The 18,517-nt window shown below is 35.0% G+C and overlaps 1 protein-coding gene across 1 annotated transcript; it reads left to right on the top strand.

Annotated features, from left to right (window-relative positions):
- The first annotated feature begins 1,580 nt into the window (after positions 1–1,580).
- Positions 1,581–10,088, top strand: LOC134839724 (uncharacterized). The gene is made up of 5 exons (XM_063855346.1): positions 1,581–1,647; positions 2,204–2,615; positions 2,853–3,064; positions 3,471–4,121; positions 9,976–10,088. The coding sequence occupies exons 1-5, from the start codon at positions 1,581–1,583 to the stop codon at positions 10,086–10,088; spliced, it is 1,455 nt and encodes a 484-aa protein (XP_063711416.1).
- The last annotated feature ends 8,429 nt before the right edge of the window (positions 10,089–18,517 follow it).

Raw genomic sequence — 18,517 nt, 5'->3', positions numbered from 1 at the left:
CAACTGGTCCGTATGTAATTGGAGCATAAACATATGGTCCAGATACAATTGGAGTAGCTACACTTGGTCCAGATACAATTGGAGCAGATACAATTGGTCCAATGCAATTGGAGCATAAACATAGGGTCCAGATACAATTGGAGCGGATTCAGTTGGTCTAGATACGATGGAGCAGATACAATGGAGCAAATACATTCAGCACAGATACAATAGAACATTGATTGGAGCAAACACAAATGTTCCCTATACAATTGGAAAAGATACAAACGGTCCATATAAAATTAAAGAAGAAACGATCGATCCAGATGCAGCTGAAGCAGACACAAGCTGTTAATATACAATGTGAGCAGACGCAAAGAATCCAGATGAAATTGAAGCAGATACAGTTGGTCCAGACTCAACTGGAGCAGATACATTTAGTCCAGTTACAATTGGAGCAGATAAAATTGGTCCATATACCATTAATCCAGATACCATTGGTCCACATACAACCGGAGAAAAGACAATGGTCCATAAGCAATCAGAGAAAGTACGATCGGTCCAGCTACAATCGGAGCAGACACAATTGGTCCAGATACAACTGATTCATATACCAATGGTCCAGATACCATAGGTTCAGATACAGTTGCAGAAAAAACAAATTGTCCGTAAACGATTGGAGAAGGTGCGATCGGTCCGGATACAATTGAAGCCGGTACAAGTGTCCATGTACAATTGGAGCAGATACGTATGGTCTAAATACAATTGGAGAAGTACTTGGACGATTTGTCCAGGTACTTTTGAAGCAAATTTATATAGCCCAGATAAAATAGAAAGTACAATCTGTCCAGTCACAATTGGAGCAGAAACGTGCGGTCCAGATACGGTTGGAGCAAACACAATCGATCCATATACAAACGAAGAATATACCTCTAGTTCTTAAACTATTGAAGCAGATAAAATACGTCCGGATACATTGGGTACACATAAAGTTGGAACAGATACGTTCTGTCCGGATATATAATTGGAGTGGATAAAATTGGTCCAATTGGTACAATTTGCTCATATATATTAGTCCCCCAGCTTACCGAGGCCAATTTTAACCCTAGATTACCGCCCTCAAAATTACCCCCAACAACGCCAGATAGTCACCGCTCCCAAGTGTACCCCAATCACACCAAATAGTTCAGATAGAATCAAATCAATTGGAAAAGATACAATTGGTCCTTATAAAATTAGAAAAAATACAAATTGTCCATATACAATTGGAGAAGATACGATCGGTCAGATACAATTAAATCATACACAAAAATTGTACATAAAAATAGAGCAGATACGAATGGTCGTGTTATAATTGAAAAAAAAAACACAATTGATCCAGATACAAACGAAGCAGATACATCTAGCTCGGATACAATTGAAGTAAATAAAAATGGTCCGTCTACGTTTGGTCCACATATAAATGAAGCAGATACGTTAGGTCCAGATACAATTGGAGCAAATACGTATGAGCAGATATAATTGGAGCAAATACGATCGGTTCAGATACAATTGAAGCAGATACAATTTGTCCGAATACATTATTCTACATAAAAAAGAATATGTATGGTGCCAATACAATTGTAGTAGACGCACTTGGTCCAGATACAATTGGAGCAGATACAACTGGTTCATATAAAATCGGAGCAAAAACGTATGGTCCAGATACAATTGAATAGATGCATTAAGCCTAGATAAAGTAGAAGATTTAACTGGTCCAGTCACAATTGGAGTAGAAACATTTGTTCCATATACAATTGGAGAGAAAAAAAATGGTTACAATTTGGTCCAACGCTTGATCCAAGTACAATTGGAGCAGATACAATTAGTCCAGATACAATCGGAGCAGATACAACTGGTCCAGACACAACTGGAGCAGATACATTTAAACCAGATACAAACAAAGCAGATATAATTAACCCAGATACAATAGAAGATACAACAATAGAAGATACAACAGATACACTTGGTCCAGATAAAAATGGAGCAGATACAATTGGTCCAAACTCAGCTGGAGTAGATATAACCAGTTTAAAAACATTGGAAGTAGATACAATTGATTCAGATACCATTGGTCCAGATACGATTGGTCCAGATAACATTGGTCCATATACCATTGGTCCAGTTACAATTGGAGAAAAAACAATTTTTCCATAAGCAATTGGTGAAGATACGGTCGGTCCAGATCCAACTGAAGCCGGTACAATTAGTCCATATACAATTGGAGCAGATAGGTGTGACCCAAATACAATTGGAGGAGTTACGATTGGTCCAGTTACTATTGAAGCAGATACAATTGGTCCTGATAAAAACGGAGCAGATGCAGTTGGTCCAGATACAATAGAAGATGCATACTGTCCAGTCTTAATTGGAGCAGATACGTATGTTTCAGATACAATTGAATTAGATGCACTTGATCCAAATTTAATTGGAGCATATACAATTGGTCCATATACAATGGAGCAGATGATTTACCCCGGATACAAGAGAAGAAGCATCAATCCAGTCAGAATTGGAGCGGATTCAATTGGTCCAAATACAATTAGAGAAGATGAAATTGGTCCAGATGATAATTTAAGCAGATACGTATGGTCCAGGTTCAATTGGAGCAGTAACAACTGGCCCAGATGCAATCGGAGCAGATACAATTGGTCCAGACATAACTGGAGCAGATAGATTTAGTCCAGGTACAATCAGGCCATAAAAATTGGTCCGAACAGAACATGCGCAGATACATTCAGTCCAGATCAATTGGCTGCATACCATTGGTCCAGATACAATTGGAGAAGATACAAATAGTCCATATACAGTTGGAGAACATACGATCGGTCAAGATACAATGAAGCAGATACAAATGGTCCATATACACTTGGAGCAGGAACGTACGGTCCAGATAAGAATGGAGCAAACACAATCGATCCAGATACAAACGAAGGAGATACATCTAGTTCTGATACAATTGCAGCAGAGAAAAGATGTCCGGATACATTTGGTAGACATATAGTTGAAACAGATACGTATGGTCCAGATACAAACGGTCCAATTGGTACATTTGGTCCAGATAAATTAGTCCCCCAGTTTACTGAGACCAAATTTAACCCTAGATTACCGCCCTCAAAATTACCCCATACACGCCAGGTGATCACCGCTCCCATGTTCACCCCAATCACACCAAATAGTTGAGATACAATCAGATCAATTGGAGCAGATACAACTGTTCCACATACAATTGAAAAAAAAAATTCCATATACAATTGGAGAAGTTTCGATCGGTCAGATAAAGTTAAATCAGATATACAGTCTATATACAATTGGCGCAAATACATTTGGTCCGGATAAAGTTGGAGCAGATGCAATTGGTCCAGACTAAGCTGGAGCAGATATATTCAGTTTAAATACAATTGGAGCAGATACAATTGGAGAAGATACAAATTGTCCATAAGCAATTGCAGAAGATACGGTCGGTCCAGATCCAATTGAAGCCGGTACAATTGGTCCATATTTAGTTGGAGCAAATACGTATGATCCTAATACAATTGGAGGAGTTACGATTGGTCCAGTTACTATTGAAGCAGATACAATTGGTCCGGATAAAAACGGCGCAGATGCAGTTCGTCAAGACACAACTGGAGCAGACACAAAATATCCGTATACAAATGAAGCAGATACATTTAGCCCAAATATAATAGAAGATACATTCTTTCCAGTCACAATTGGAGCAGATACGTATGTTTCAGATCCAATTGAAGCCGGTACAATTGGTCCATATACAGTTGGAGCAGATACGTATGACCCAAATACAATTGGAGGAGTTACGATTGGTCCAGTTACTATTGAAGCAGATACAATTGGTCCGGATAAAAACGGAGCAGATGCAGTTCGTCAAGACACAACTGGAGCAGACACAAAATATCCATATACAAATGAAGCAGATACATTTAGCCCAGATATAATAGAAGATACATTCTGTCCAGTCACAAATGGAGCAGATACATATGTTTCAGATACAATTGGAGTAGATACAGTTGGTCCATATACAATGGAGCAGATAATTTATCCCAGATACAAGAGAAGATGCATCAATCCAGTCGCAATTGGAGCCGGTTCAATTGGTCCATATACAATTAGAGAAAATGAAATTGGTCCAGATGATAATTTACGCAGATACCATTGGTATATATACAGTTGGAGCAGGGGCGTACGGTCCCGATACGATTGGAGCAAACACAATCGATCCAGATACAAACGAAGGAGATACATCTAGTTCTGATACAATTGCAGCAGAAAAAAGATATCCGGATACGTTTAGTAGACATATAGTTGAAACAGATACGTATGTTCCAGATGCAATTGGTCCAATTGGTACATTTGGTCCAGACAAATTAGTCCCCCAGTTTACTGAGGCCAAATTTAACCTAGATTACCGCCCTCAATTTCAACCCAACCACGCCAGGTGATCACCGCTCCCATGTTCACCCCAATCACACCAAATAGTTGAGATACAATCATATCAATTGGAGCAGATACAACTTTTCCACATACAATTGAAGAAAAAAAAACAAATGATCCATATACAATTGGAGAAGTTTCGTCAAATGGAAATTTTTCAAAACACAATACCTTATTAATTCTTCAAAACACAATCCCTTAGGGCACATTATAAATTCTTTACAACTCTGCATTAATCACGGCCTATTTGGAATCTAATGTTACTTAATTTTTCATAATACGCGCGTATGTTTATTGCCATGTCCAAAAATTTCCACCCAGTTTACCGAGGCCACATTTAACCATAAATTACTGCCCCCAATATGTGAACTGTGTTTTTTTATCAGTGATTTATGAATTTTAACTTGTCGATAACGGTATCGTGAAGCGTAGAAAGAAGTTGATGACAAAGACTATCCAAAAACAACAGATTTCAGATGACAAATGAGTGAAAATAGCATGAAAATTACTTAGAGATCTTATTTAGTTCTTTGATTAGTAAACACCAGTTGTTCAAACGCAAATCAGGTTATTGATAATCATAATTGTATAATTTATGCATTTCAAAAGTGCACTACTTATTTTTCAACGAACTTCTTAACAAATACGTTTGATCGGTTCTGTGAAAATACACGTTTGATCGGTTCTGCAAAAATATTTGCTAAGTTCTTTTTTTATCCTTTTCTTTTTCATTCAAAAATTTAGTTTTTCTTAATTCCGTTCCGTTTGTATTCAGTTCCCGGGTCGAGGTTGTGGTTTTATGATCTGACATTCGCGACCAAGTTTTGGAATTCTCAGACGGCCGCGACCGAAAATGGACATTTTCAGACCGTCGCGACTAAAAATTGGGTTTTCCAGACTTTGCGGACCGAGGCAATGTGTCCGCAACCGGCGCGATCAAAAGAAAGTTAACCGCGGCAGACGCGACTAACTTTTCGACCGCCGCGACTAATGTTTTCGACCACCGCGACTAATTTTTCGACCGCCGCGACTAAATTTTCGACCACGGCGACTAATTTTTTGACGGCCGCAACTAATTTTTCGACCGCGGTTCTCATACCGACAAAGTCGACTAAATTTTTGACGCCACGACCGAAAAGTTCGACTATTCTTTCGACCGCTGCAACTAAATTTTAGGCCTCCGCGACTGCATTTTCGACCACGACGACTAATTTTTTGACCGCGGTACTCATACCGACAAAATCGACTAATTTTTGACCCCACGAACGACAAAGTCGACCATTTTTTTGACCGCCACGACTAAATTTTCGACCGCCGCAACTATTTTCTCGACCGCCACGACCACTTTTTCTACCGCTGGGACTAATTTTTCGACCATCGCGACCAAGATACGGTATTTCCAGGGTTTTTCTGCGACTTGAACCCCTGTCCAGACTATGGATTTTCGGTCGCGGAATTAAAGAAAAAAATTAGTTGCGGATCTCGACCCTGGTTATTTTAAAATAGTCCAATTTGCTGGTCGTCTCAATTCCTCTGCCCTAAGTTTGTGTTTCTATTTATACAGCCAACTTGATTTTCTCTTGCACTACTGTTTTTGTGAAATATGACGAAAATTTTGTGCTCTGGTTTTCTGTTCTCCAAAATAATTTCAACTTTTTAAACAAATTTATTCTACCATCGGAAAGCCAGAGATATCTTGCGCTCAACTTTGAAGAGATGTTTTACTTGTAATCATTTTTCGAAAGGATTCAGGGTTTGGTAAATGACAAAGACACGGGCCCGATCTATTCGGTGAACTCAATAACGAGCTTAAAAGTGACAGAATTTTGGCGTGTAATTGAACGTCTAGGGCGGTAAATGAATAACAGTTTCACAATTTTGTTGCCCTGAAATTGAAGATCAAAAAGATTAACAGCTGTAAAAAAAAGTGAATCAAAATTTGGCTGCCATAAGGCTAAAAATTGAGATTTTGAATTTCATATGGTCCCAATGTTCCAATGCTTCAGCCAAATTAATTTTCAGCCAATCAAATTTGCGTTTACTGCCATCTTTTTTTCCGTAAGGAACTAAAAAAAAATGGTGCAATAAACCGCAAATAAAATAATGTGTTTCTGAGTTCGGATTGGTTGAAGTTTAACTCAACATTCAGATGGAATTGTTGTATGCATCAAATCAAGTGGCTGTGTGTATTGTGACTGTGCAATTGCGAACGCGTCGTGAGCTAGATGAGTTATATCCTTTTGGTTATACTTATAGAGTAATTTCAGATAAGGTACACCGTCTGCTCGTCACGCTATCTTATTTTCGGCCGGATAGATTCGTGCAACTTTTTAGTCTAATACCAATCCTAATATTACTCTTACATCTCCTAGTCTCAATAGATCTATTGTACACCGGTTTATGCGAGTTAGTTCCAGAATGAGAACAACTGTATTCTAAGCTTAATTCAAATTGTTCTGGTGTTGAAACTACAAGTAATTTCAGCACTTACAAATAATTGGGTTGTTAGTTTGATGGAGCATGATTGGTTAGTATTCAATATTTAAAAGAGATAAAATATCAGAATAATATCCAATAATAAATTCTAGTTTAGATCTGGTTCCACCCATCCTGGGTTTAAAAAGTTTTCGTTCTTCAGTGTTCTATTGTAGTGGAGTATGGATGATTCTTAAGAAATTGCGAGCGTAGTCTTTTTTACGATAAGGAAGAAGGATTGTTATCATGATCGTTTCGGGAGATCGTATCATGACTTCTGATCGGTTGTGATAAGTGTTGATTTGGTTGATTATAGAATGGCAATGTTCCAATCTCGTTTGGAAGTGGCATGTAGTTTGACCTTGGATGAAGTGCCTGATGACTTGGATCTGTACGTATACTTGAACATCGAGATGGCCATTGTTTGGTTGCAATGGGTTTCCTTTGCTGCGATGCCAAGTCGTACTTTAAATCCGTTGAGTGTAGTGACTGTAGGCGGCATGTCGGTTGTGTTTTGCCATTCCGTAGTTGGAGTGTGATTGGGTTGTCAAGTTCCTTGCTGCTCGTCTTTGGGCTGTATGTTATCTATATACTGCATTGTATTTTATACATATACAAATCTTTGTTAATTTTGCATTTAGTTATGATCTTGTATTAATTTTTATCGCAAAAACCCACGGTGGGTTAGGCCGACTATAGAGCATGCTCAGGACGTCCTCTCTGTTGGGTTTGGCCAGGAGTGGGAGTATAAAATCAGGCTCTCTTTTTTGGAGGGTCCTGTTTGTGTTCAACCTTTCGTGTTTTTTTTATTACAGGTTTTTTCCTTCTTTGTCTTGGTTGTGTCTTTTTCTTCAAAATTCAATTCGTTTGTTTTGGGTTTATCTTTCGACTTTTTTGTGTTTTGTTCTTTTGTGTTCAGACTTGAAAATAGTCTTCAAAAGAATAATTTATCCAGTTCTAAGCTGGTTTTAATCCGTTTGGGTACCGTGGGTTTTCTTTGCTTAGTCATGCTGTTAGGTTGTGGTTTGTGGTGTTTAAAAAGCTGCGTTGGTTAGTTTGGTTTATTATATAATTCCTTTCCAACCGGGTTAAAGGAAAGTTTGAAATGTGTTAAAACTGGTTAGAGTTGTTATCAGTGAAAGTTAAAACTTAAATTCATTATTTTAAATAATTTTTCGTGGGCGAGCTGTGCGATTGTGGATAGGATTGTGGGCGAGTGAATATTTAAAACTATAAAGAAGCGTCTTTGAAAAGGTTAGTACTGCTATAATTTTATAGGCAACTTTTATTTTTTTACTACTTTGAAATTATTAATTTTGCTGCTTTATTTGGGGTTGAAATTATCAATTTTTTTTCATTGTAAGAATATTTATTGCATATGGGAAAAAAATTTATATATCTATCAATTTACTGCTGTTTTGGGGGTAAATTTTACTGCTTCATTTTTTAAATTTTGTTAATAGAAATTTATGATTCTTAGAAAAAAGTTTTCTGTTTTTTCTTTCGTTTTTCTTTTTTGTAGATGATTGATGATCGTGCCTGTGAAGACTATAGAAAAAGAGAAAACATTTATAAAGAATGGTTAGTTTTTGTTCTAATTTATTAGTATAATTTGTTTAATTCATATTACCTTATTCGTCTGTGAAGAATCGGTGGGGAAAAACGTCGTGGATGATCTCTGATGATGTTAGTAATTTAGCGATCAAACGAATGATGTATTTAGTTTGGAGAAGTGGTCAAAGCAATTCGAGTGCTTTAATGATGTTGTGCTCTTCAGTGCTAGGTGAGAGTTAATAAGGTGTATTTTGAATGGGGTTCTAAAGTTTATGGTTATATCTGGTGTTATGGATGAATTCTAGAATCGGGATTTCAACGGGCTGTAGGAATTCGCATGGGACGATTAGTGGGATAGATTCGTCTTTATTGAAAATTTTGGTTAAGGGACAGAATATATACATCTGGGTGATGGGATCATAATTGCGGAGGATGCCTTGTAGGTTAGTATCTTCAATACAATAAGTGAAGTTAAGAAAGAATGGTGAGGTATATGTAGAGTTAATGTGGTGAATTTGTCGTGCTGGTGTAGTTTGAGTGATATGATGTTGGATGAACTTATAGTACGTATAAGTGTATGTCTGTTTAATTTGTAACATGACGTCGTGTGAACAGTGCAAATCACGTTCTTTGGGTGTGAGGAAATGAATGGATAGTGAGAAGTTTTCAAGTTTGTTAAAAAATGAATCATAAGCTTGAATATCAGGAAGTGCTGCTGAAATGACGCGGTCGTATTTTTTATCCAAAGTATTGAGGGTGAAAACGTATGGTGTTTTAATGAAGAATTTTTCTGTTAGTTGTGGGTTAGCAAATATGTCGTCGTTCAGAAAGCTGTCTTCGTTGGGTCTTATGATGTTATGGTCGTAGTGATCGATATATATTCGTTAGTTTTGCGTGCGGTGAATCTTAAAAGGGACTGTTTATATCCTATTTGTGTAAATTGTTTTGGAGTGAGTGCTTTTGTTGAAAGATAGAATTGATTGCTGGATTCTTTTTTATCAAATGGGGTGTTATATAATGGTAATGATAGTGGAATAGTAAAGTGATAAAATGATGTCCATGAGAGTGTAGGATATAATACGTGCTCATTAACATAATTAGGGTTTTCGCCATTAGGGTCTGAATGAAAGTAGCTGTATTGGGGGAAAAAGGGTAAACATATTTGGAGTAATTATCTTATGTTAGTGTGAAGTGGGTGATTAACAAATGTTGAGGCTGTTCCTGGGGGAGAGGGAAATGGAGTATTGGGGATTTTTCTTTTAAAGGTTCGGTAGGCTCTGTTTGTACTGGATGAGGATGGATTTGACGAGGGAGTTGGGTCTTGCGAAGGGGTGTAATTTGAAGAGGGAGTTGGAGTTGATGGATTTGATGATATTATGGATTGTGAAAGTTGGTGAATGGTTAGTGTTTGAGGGTGCTGTAATTGTTGCTGAAGTGTGATGAAATTGTCAAGTTCATGAGATATTTGTATATTTACAGAGCTGTTGTTGTCGGAAGGTTCACCGGTCAAGGAGGAATATGTGGGTGTTACATTGGAAATAGAAGAGGGAGTGGAAGGGGGTTCAAATCTTATTTGGGAGTGGAGAGGTTGAAAGGGAGATTAGGAAACTGTAGATGGGCTGGGTTCTGAGTTGTCAAGTTTGTCGGGGGTCTCGAGATCTGAGTTGTTAAATTGGGAAATACTAATATACACAGTAGTGTTTGAGTTAGTATCTGAATCCATGCACTTTTTTGTGTTCTTTTGTGTTCTTTTGTGAATCAGAATTTGTGTTCTTTCAAGTTCGCATAATTGATGTAGTGCTTCAAGTTCTGTTAAAGACATTTCTCGAAAAATTCTACTTATTTAATAGTCTAGTTTCATTTCTAGGTGTATGTCATAATGAATTGCGCAAAAATGAGTGTTGTTCATTAGTGATAGTTCTTGTAAACGTGTACTGTCTTTGTCTTGTGGTTTTATTTTTCCACCGATGTTTTCTGTGTTTTTAGTAGATTTACTGGGATGTATGAATATTCGTCGCTGATTGAGTAATGTATTGCATGCTGATGTATGATTAATTTTCCTGTATTCATAACAAAACCTTGTTCGTATTCGACAAGAATTTCTGAATATTGCGTTTTATAAAAAGGTTTGTTGTATTTACATTCAAGTTCCGTTTCTGAGTAAATTTGAAAACGTGTCAATTTATTTTCTAAATTATTTATGTTTCTAAAATTAAAATTACTCTGTATGATTTGATGAGGGCTTACGTCTTCTTAAGGGATTGATTCAGTAAAATATTTTTGGTGAAACTTTATCATTCTACAGTGTATTTTTGCTACTTGAAATGTGGTACATGTGTCTTCAGGAAACCAAAAAATTGTTGCTGGTGTTCGTGTAGTGGGATCGCAGTATCCTTGGTCAGTTTTGCAAGGGAGTCTGATTCCTTAATAAATTATGGTGCCATCTTTTAAATCTCGTGTTAATTGCACTTTTTCATGTTGTATTTTCCAATCAAAAAACATTATTTCTTGGTATCCTTTATTTTTAGTGTCTGTTTTACAATTTGAGGGATTGTTTATTCCAATGTGTGGTATCCAATTTTTATCATGGAGATCGTAAGTTACTCTTCCATGTGCTCCGTGGAATGGAAGTTTGTCGTCTTGTTTCATTTGACCTTGGTATTTTCATTATGTTCGGCTTGATGTGCAGATTCTGGAAAAACTTGAAAGTTGACCAATTTTCTGGTTGTGCCTTTGTTTGATGTTAATTTTAATCGTTTAAGTTCGTTTTTACAACCGTCGGTGCTGAGATGTAATAGTCTTTTGATATTACTTTGGTAGAAAGATTCATGATCTAGTCTATTTTTATTTCCGTTTGAGACTTGAGAACCATGTATTTTCTTTTCAGAAAATGTCGCTGTGAATTTATATCCTGTTAGTGTTGTAGCTCGTGCTTTTGAAAAAAGTGTAGCTATTATGTTTGTTGTTTTTTTGACCGTGGTTCGGATTCGCCTTGAGTGACTGAATTTATTGCATTTTTATGTAACGTTTTTTGTTCATTTTCTTCACAGTCATAGTGTGTGACTGTAAATCCTGGGGTCTTGTTCGAGGGGAAGGATTGTTATGATCGGGTTTTGAGAAATTAAGAAAGAGAAGGGTCTGGAAAATTAAAATTTTTAGAAGATACATGTGTATCATAGTCCTGAGTATGGATTATAAAAAGTTATATATCCAATTGTCTTTTTTGTGTATCTATCGTATTTGTAGATAATTTCAGTGGTTATAAATAGGGGAGGTAAAGATTGAGCTGTTATATTTGGGGGGGGGGGCTAGGGTAAGGGATAGTGAAAATTATTATTTAGTCTTACTGTGATTTCAAATTTTAGTGTCAGATTATCCTGTGTAAGTATTTGTATGTTATGTTCTTGTATATCTTTGTGGATATCTTGTCGGTATTGTAATCTGTTTAGTGCCCAGTTGTGTAATCTGTTACTTTCGTGATGTTGACCAAATAATTGAGGGGATGCTACGAATGTATTCCAGTCTAATCGTAGGTGTATGTTATTGGTTGAACTTTCTCTATATCTAGCGCCGAGACTTGTAGGGAAAATTGGATTAAATGGTGTTTGTGAGGTTTGAGTTAGAGAAGGGGTTGAAGGGAGTGAAAGTATTTCTGGTAGTTACAAAGTTGTGTCAGATGAAAAGTCTATTGGATCGTTCACTAAAATTGGCTCACTTTGCGTAAAAGCTTGTGTTATCCAATATGGGAGATGTTCTGTAGTAGCTGCGGGATCAAAAGTATTTTCTCGAACTTGATCAGATGTAGGGGTTAAATCAGATGTAGGGGTTGATGTGCTTTGTTGTGATGGGGTCTGAGGAGTACTTTGAATTGTACTACTGGAAAGGTCTATAGGATTTACTATTGGTGAATGAGGTATGTTGAATTGAACTCTGGGGGTATGCAAATTTCTATTTCGTCTTGGATGTATAATTTGTCAATTTATTTCGAGCGTGTTTAGGTTTTGACCTTGGTGTCTTGCTCTATTAAGATCTTGTTGGTAAGGGGGTTTATATTAAATACTGGTTTGCATTGTGGTTCGCTCAGAGATGCTTGGCGAATTACTGGTTCTAGTGGTTCGGACAATCGTGCGTGTCTTTCCTCAAATGTATATGGATTGTCTTGAAAAGGATTGATGATTGGGGGTTATTTGTTTGACTATTTGTTGGTGTTTATGGAGGTTCTTGGGATATTGTTGGTGGGGACTGGTGTGGGGAAGGTTGATTAGCAAATTTGGAAAGATTTAAAATTTATTTATTTACGAAGAAATTTTATGATTATTTTAATATTCTTCGATAGAAAGGATTATAAGTATCGTTGCTAATGCGAAAGTTATGATAGTTTTTTTTATACATTTGCATATTGTCATTATGAGGGATGTCAGAAATGTGAGAAAAATTATAAAAGGAAGAAAAACATCTGTTCTACTGAATAGATGTTGGAACATTTAGATAGTTATAGAAATATCGTACCTGAGGATTGATACCTGAGGCCGTGTCAAAAATGAGATGATGATTCCGAAAGGTTCTTATTGGTTGAATTTGAACTAGTTTGTTCAAGTGCTTTTCAGCATGAATTTTGAGAAAATGTGCGGATTATGAAAAGATCTTTCAAGAGGTGAAAAGATTAATTAATTTTAGAGTGGTTTATATTCAACTTTCTTTAATATTTTAGATTGAGGAATATATGTTTTATAATCTTTTTGTGGCTGATTTCGAAGTCGCGATGATTTTCTCAGTGGAGATTGTTCTTTTTGTATTTGTGGTAGAGTTTTCTCTTCTAATTTTCAATTTTTTTTCTGTTTGAGTTATCTTTTAATTATCAAAATTTTTAGATGTTTGTTTGTTAAGTGTGTGATCGGAGTTATTTTGAATAATTTTGAGTCCTGTAAAGGAGTATAATCGAGTCAGTTTGCGAGGAGCGTACTCTTTTGGATAAGAAGGTAGAAGATTGTTTCGGTGTTGAACAATTTTTTTTTGTTTAGGTCTATAAGTTTGTATGTTACATCAGTGGGTTTATCAATTATTTGATATGGTCTTTTTGGAGTAGTTGTAACTTTTTAGAAAATCTTTTTTGTGTTGTGAAGTTTAGAATTAAATTGTATGTTCCAATTTTTAAGTTTGTAGCTGGTCTGAATCGATAATTTATTTGCGAATTAATGTTTTGTATTTGTAATACTTTTTTTGTTACTCTTTGATAAATTTCATTATGTTTTTTCTATCTCTATTTAAAATCCATTCGGTGTGTGTACCGGAAGCTAATTTGAAAATTTGTGGATGATGAAAGTGATCTTCATCGTGGGTATGTAGTGGTAGATTATAACATATTGATTTTTTAGTGGGTTGACAATAACCTTGTGTAATTTTTGAAGAATTTGCTTTGAACATTATCGTTTTTCGTGGTTTTTGATTGAAAACCGTTTCGTAGGGTGACAGTCCTAAAGTTGTTGTGATTTGTGAATTATAAGATAAGGGGAATAGTTTTACATCTGTTGACCATTCCGTATATCGTGTGTTCTTTCAGTTAATGATACATCTGAGATTTTCTTGTAACGAACGGTTCATGCCTTCGACTAATCCATTAGTCCAAGGTGCATGAGATGTACCTGGTTTGTGTTTAATATTATATAAGTGGCATAGTGTGATATTTTTATGTTTATAAATTCAGTGCCCTTATCTGTAACAAGGATTTCGGGTAAACCAAATTTTGCTATCCAGTGTTCATAAAGTGTTGTATATGCATAATAAGCATTACATTGGGGTACTGGGTTAAGTGCTACGTAGTGTGTAAATGCGTCGCCTATGAACATTATATATGAGTTTCCTTCGGAGGATGGTGATATTGGTCCTTTTGTATCAAATGAAATTCTGTGGTTGAATTAAAGACTTTGTCCTTTAAAATCTTGTTTTTCTGCATTTGTTTTTGGTTTGGATATGGTTTGTTTAATTGGCATGTTTTGCAATCATTGCATAATACTTTAAATCAAATTGGTGCATTTGGAAAGTAAAAACTTTGTATGAAAATGGAGTTTGTTTTTTTTCTGATCCTGAGTGTCCTTTAGTGTGTAATGAGTGGGAGGTATGAAAAGCTATAAGCTTCATACTTAAAGGTAGACAATATACTGTGAGATCAGATGTTTGGTATTCTAAAATATCTGTATTCTCGTTGATAGAGGTATTATTAATTTTTCTGAAATATCTAAGAAGGGTTTTATTTCCTAGAATAGCGATATCGGATTTAATTGGTTTGGTTTTATATTTGTTCCAAAATTTTAATTGTCTAATGACTGGTTCAAGACTTTGATGTTTCTGTAATAATTCGAGTGTTGTTTTTTGAGTTATTCTGAGGAAAATGTTTTCAATTTCTATTTTTGTAGAGGTATTGTATCTAGATGGCCATGGAGGTTAAAGACTTGGTTTATTGTATATTTTGAGTCATTATTTGGTGGGCCTGATAAATTTCTATTAGCAGTTAGGTTTTCTTTTTCTATTAAAGGGAATAGATCTGTTTTGTATAATTTTTGTTTGATTGGTTTTTGCTGTGTGTTGTTTTGTTCCATGATGAATATGGTATCGGTTTAAATGTAGATTTTCTTAGTAGATCTACTTCGTAGTTATTGTTTTGACAATCTAAACATAGTGGAAAATGTTGTAGATTAAGAATCTGTGATTGGTCTATGTCAGTTTTTACTGCATATTTGCATTGTAATCTTGGTGAAGTTTCATTTTTTGCAAAGAAAAACTTAATAATTTGTGGTATTTCGACTGTTGTTTTGCTTGTTAACAATTCAGGTGGTGTATTTTTACTTAGAGTATTGGGTACGCTATTACGGATATGCACTATTCATATCTGCTGTTGTGAAATATTGACCGTTTATTTTTGTGAGAATTAATTGAATTAGTTCAATAGACCAACTACATTTAGATTCTTCAATGACTGAATTGAGGTCTATTGCATCTAGAAGTATTTTTAATGATTCTTCCTTTGCTAAAATGATAACGGGGCTTATAAATATGTTACCTTTTGGCTGTTCTTCTTTCTTTACTGGAGAAATTATTTCATATTGTTCTAGTATGTCAAGTAATTGGAGGATAACTTTGTCTTGTAAGTGAATTGGGACTTTACTTGCTCGTTGTTTTTTGAAAACTGCATCAGGTTTCAGAGGTAAAATTAGTGGTGAATTTACTTTTCCAACATCAAATTTAGATGTTGCGTAAACTTTTGGGTATTTTAATAGTAGATCCGCTAATTGTTCAAATTCTTTTTGTCTTATCTGAGAGTGTTGAAAATTGAACATTGTTAAAAATTTTTGTTGTTCTTACGTGTATTTTGATTAAATGAAATGATGGTTTAAAGTAAGGTTTTTTCGTAAAATAGTCATTGCAAATTATGTTATTAATCGATAATTTTTCATCACGAATTGTTGATTGACGTATATCTAATAGTTGTAAAACATTATTTACTCTATACGCTACTTCCTTTGTGGGAGAATTTGTTCCGTTAGTTTCACAATAACCTAAGAGTCCTGGAGGTAGGGTTGTTTTATATGGAGAATTGTTATTTATATGTAAGGAAATCATGTCTGAGTTTGAGTTTTTCATGAATTTGATAAATGAAATTGTTACTCGGAAAAATTTATGACTTGGTCTGAATTCAAGGTCAGACATATAGAGAAGTTGCTTATTTTGTTCTTTATTGTAGTGATGAACTTGTTTGATTGAAAAATTATAAATATAACATGCTAGTGGCTTAAGTGTTTTCGTTACTGATTGTATGTAGGGTAAAATTTGGAGAAAAATGGTGGTTGTTTGTTTATTCTTTGAAAAATGTTAAGCTGTGTTTTTCATTCTTGGGTATTTATCTTTTATATGAATTTTGCTGTTTAAGATATTTATAGTTGGTATATATTTAGTAATAAATGGTATTCCACTGATATTATGTTCTATATCTGTGATGTGGAAGGTTTGTTTAAATGGTTTGCTCAAAAGTTTATTCTGTTCCATTGTTCGAGTGGGAACAAGGAAAAGTTTGATTTTTCCATAATTTGATCAGGTTGATCCTTGTGCTGTTGCTAGCCTGCTTGTTGTTTTGAAGGTATTAATTTTGAATGTAAATTTTTACTTCGTTCCAAGTCTGGATGTTGACAATATTTGATTCCGCTCCGGAATCTATTAAAAAATCAATTTCAAGGTCTTGTGTTTGATGTTCTTTACATTTTGAACTCTAAAAGGAGTGGGATTGTTCAATTTTTTTCTTTTGATAATTGCGTTTCTTCAGGTGTATTTTGATAAATGTTATTTGTGCTTGAACATTCTGTGGGTTTTTCTTCTGTTATTTTTCTACTATTTTTTCTACTGTTTTGTTAATTTTTATAGGTCTTGTATAATAATTTAAGAGGAAGTGATCATGATTTTGATAGATATGGGATTGTATTGGTTGTTCGTAATAGGTTCGTAGTCATTTCAACATGAATCATGTTAATTGAAATTGCATTGTCTGTGTCACTTTCACTGTCTGTGGATTCGCAATTTATGTGACTTAATTGCAATTCTGTGCTTTCGTTATTATCAATGCCAGGGGGGTTTGGTTGAATTTCTTCAGTTGTTTGTACTTGATTGATTTGCCTTTGATGTTTAGGTGTGCTACTTCTATAATTTTGTTGTGAATTTTGATAACGTGTGTTATTCCTATGTGGTGATTGAGAGTAGTTTTTTTGTCGGTTGTTATAACTTGAATTTCTGTTCTGCGAATTATCGCGTGATCTATTTTGATAGTTATTATATTTTGATCTTTGATAGTTTGATCTGTTGTTAGAATAATCGCGTGATCGATTGTTTTGATATCTATGACTTCGATTACTTGAATAGTTCCTATTCCTATCGTTGGAATAATTTTTTTTCTACTATATGAAGAGTTTCTAGATCGATCAATTGAAAAACATCTATTTCTAAAATTTGAGTGGGAACTAGCCTTGAACGAAAATTCAGGTCGGTTTGAATTTGATTTCGAATAGTTATTTCGATTCTGATTATTTCGACTGCTTGATCGAATATATCTGATTGGTGAGAATTTTCGTGAATTTCTTTGGTTTGGTGATCGTCCTCGATAATTAGGATTATAAGGTGAGTGTTGTCTAGAGTAATTTGAGTTATTTGGAAGTGGTTTTCTTGAACTATTATTACTATTAATGTTTTCGTCGGGTAAATTTTGATCTTTTTTCATGTACTGATGAAATGATTTTTTTGATTCTCTATATTTTTGTGGTTTATTTTGATTGTCTTGTTGTTTTTGTCTGCAATTGGCCATGCTGTTTCCGTATCTTCGGCAACAATTGCACCATTTTTTGAAGATGGTTTACCTTTAAATTTAGGGTTTTTCTAGTAGATGTTTAAAATTTCAGTGATTTTATCAGATAACTCTGAATCGGAGTCATGAATATGATTTATTTGTGAAGTAGTGGTTTGGATGTTGTTGACATATTGTAGCTTTAGGTTTTCTGTTTCTTCTAGTTTCATAGTGATTTCTGCTTGTTCTGATTTATCTACTAGTTTTCTAAAGTCTAAATCTGGTTCTCGGATTGAGGAAGGATGTGATGCTCTCTTTTTTATTGCTATTTTTCGCAATTGAGGTGTTAGAGTCATCATTAAGATTTCTGTCATGTTTGTGTTGTTATAATCATGGGTATTGAGTGAATATGCTTTTCGGACTAATGTTTCAATTCTTACTGAAACTTGTTTAATTGTTTCGTTTGGTAGTCTACAAATTTCCTTGCATAAAACTCTTTGATGTTGTTTGTTTCTTTCAGAATCAAACATTTTGAAATTCCTTTTGTGAATCTTTTCCAATCTGATTTTATTTCTATAGATAAAACTGAAAACCTTTTTTGGGCTGCGCCGTCAAGTGTGGTTTGGATTAAACTGTGCGTCTATGTATCAAATTTTGATGAAGCGGTGTATTTACTGGTTCAGTTCCTATATTTAAAAT

The sequence above is a fragment of the Symsagittifera roscoffensis genome, chromosome 2 (genome assembly GCF_963678635.1).
Source record: "Symsagittifera roscoffensis chromosome 2, txSymRosc1.1, whole genome shotgun sequence".
NCBI classification, from domain to species: Eukaryota; Metazoa; Xenacoelomorpha; order Acoela; family Convolutidae; genus Symsagittifera; species Symsagittifera roscoffensis.
Note: the sequence above shows the minus strand (reverse complement) of the source record. Positions and strands in the feature narration are given on the sequence as shown.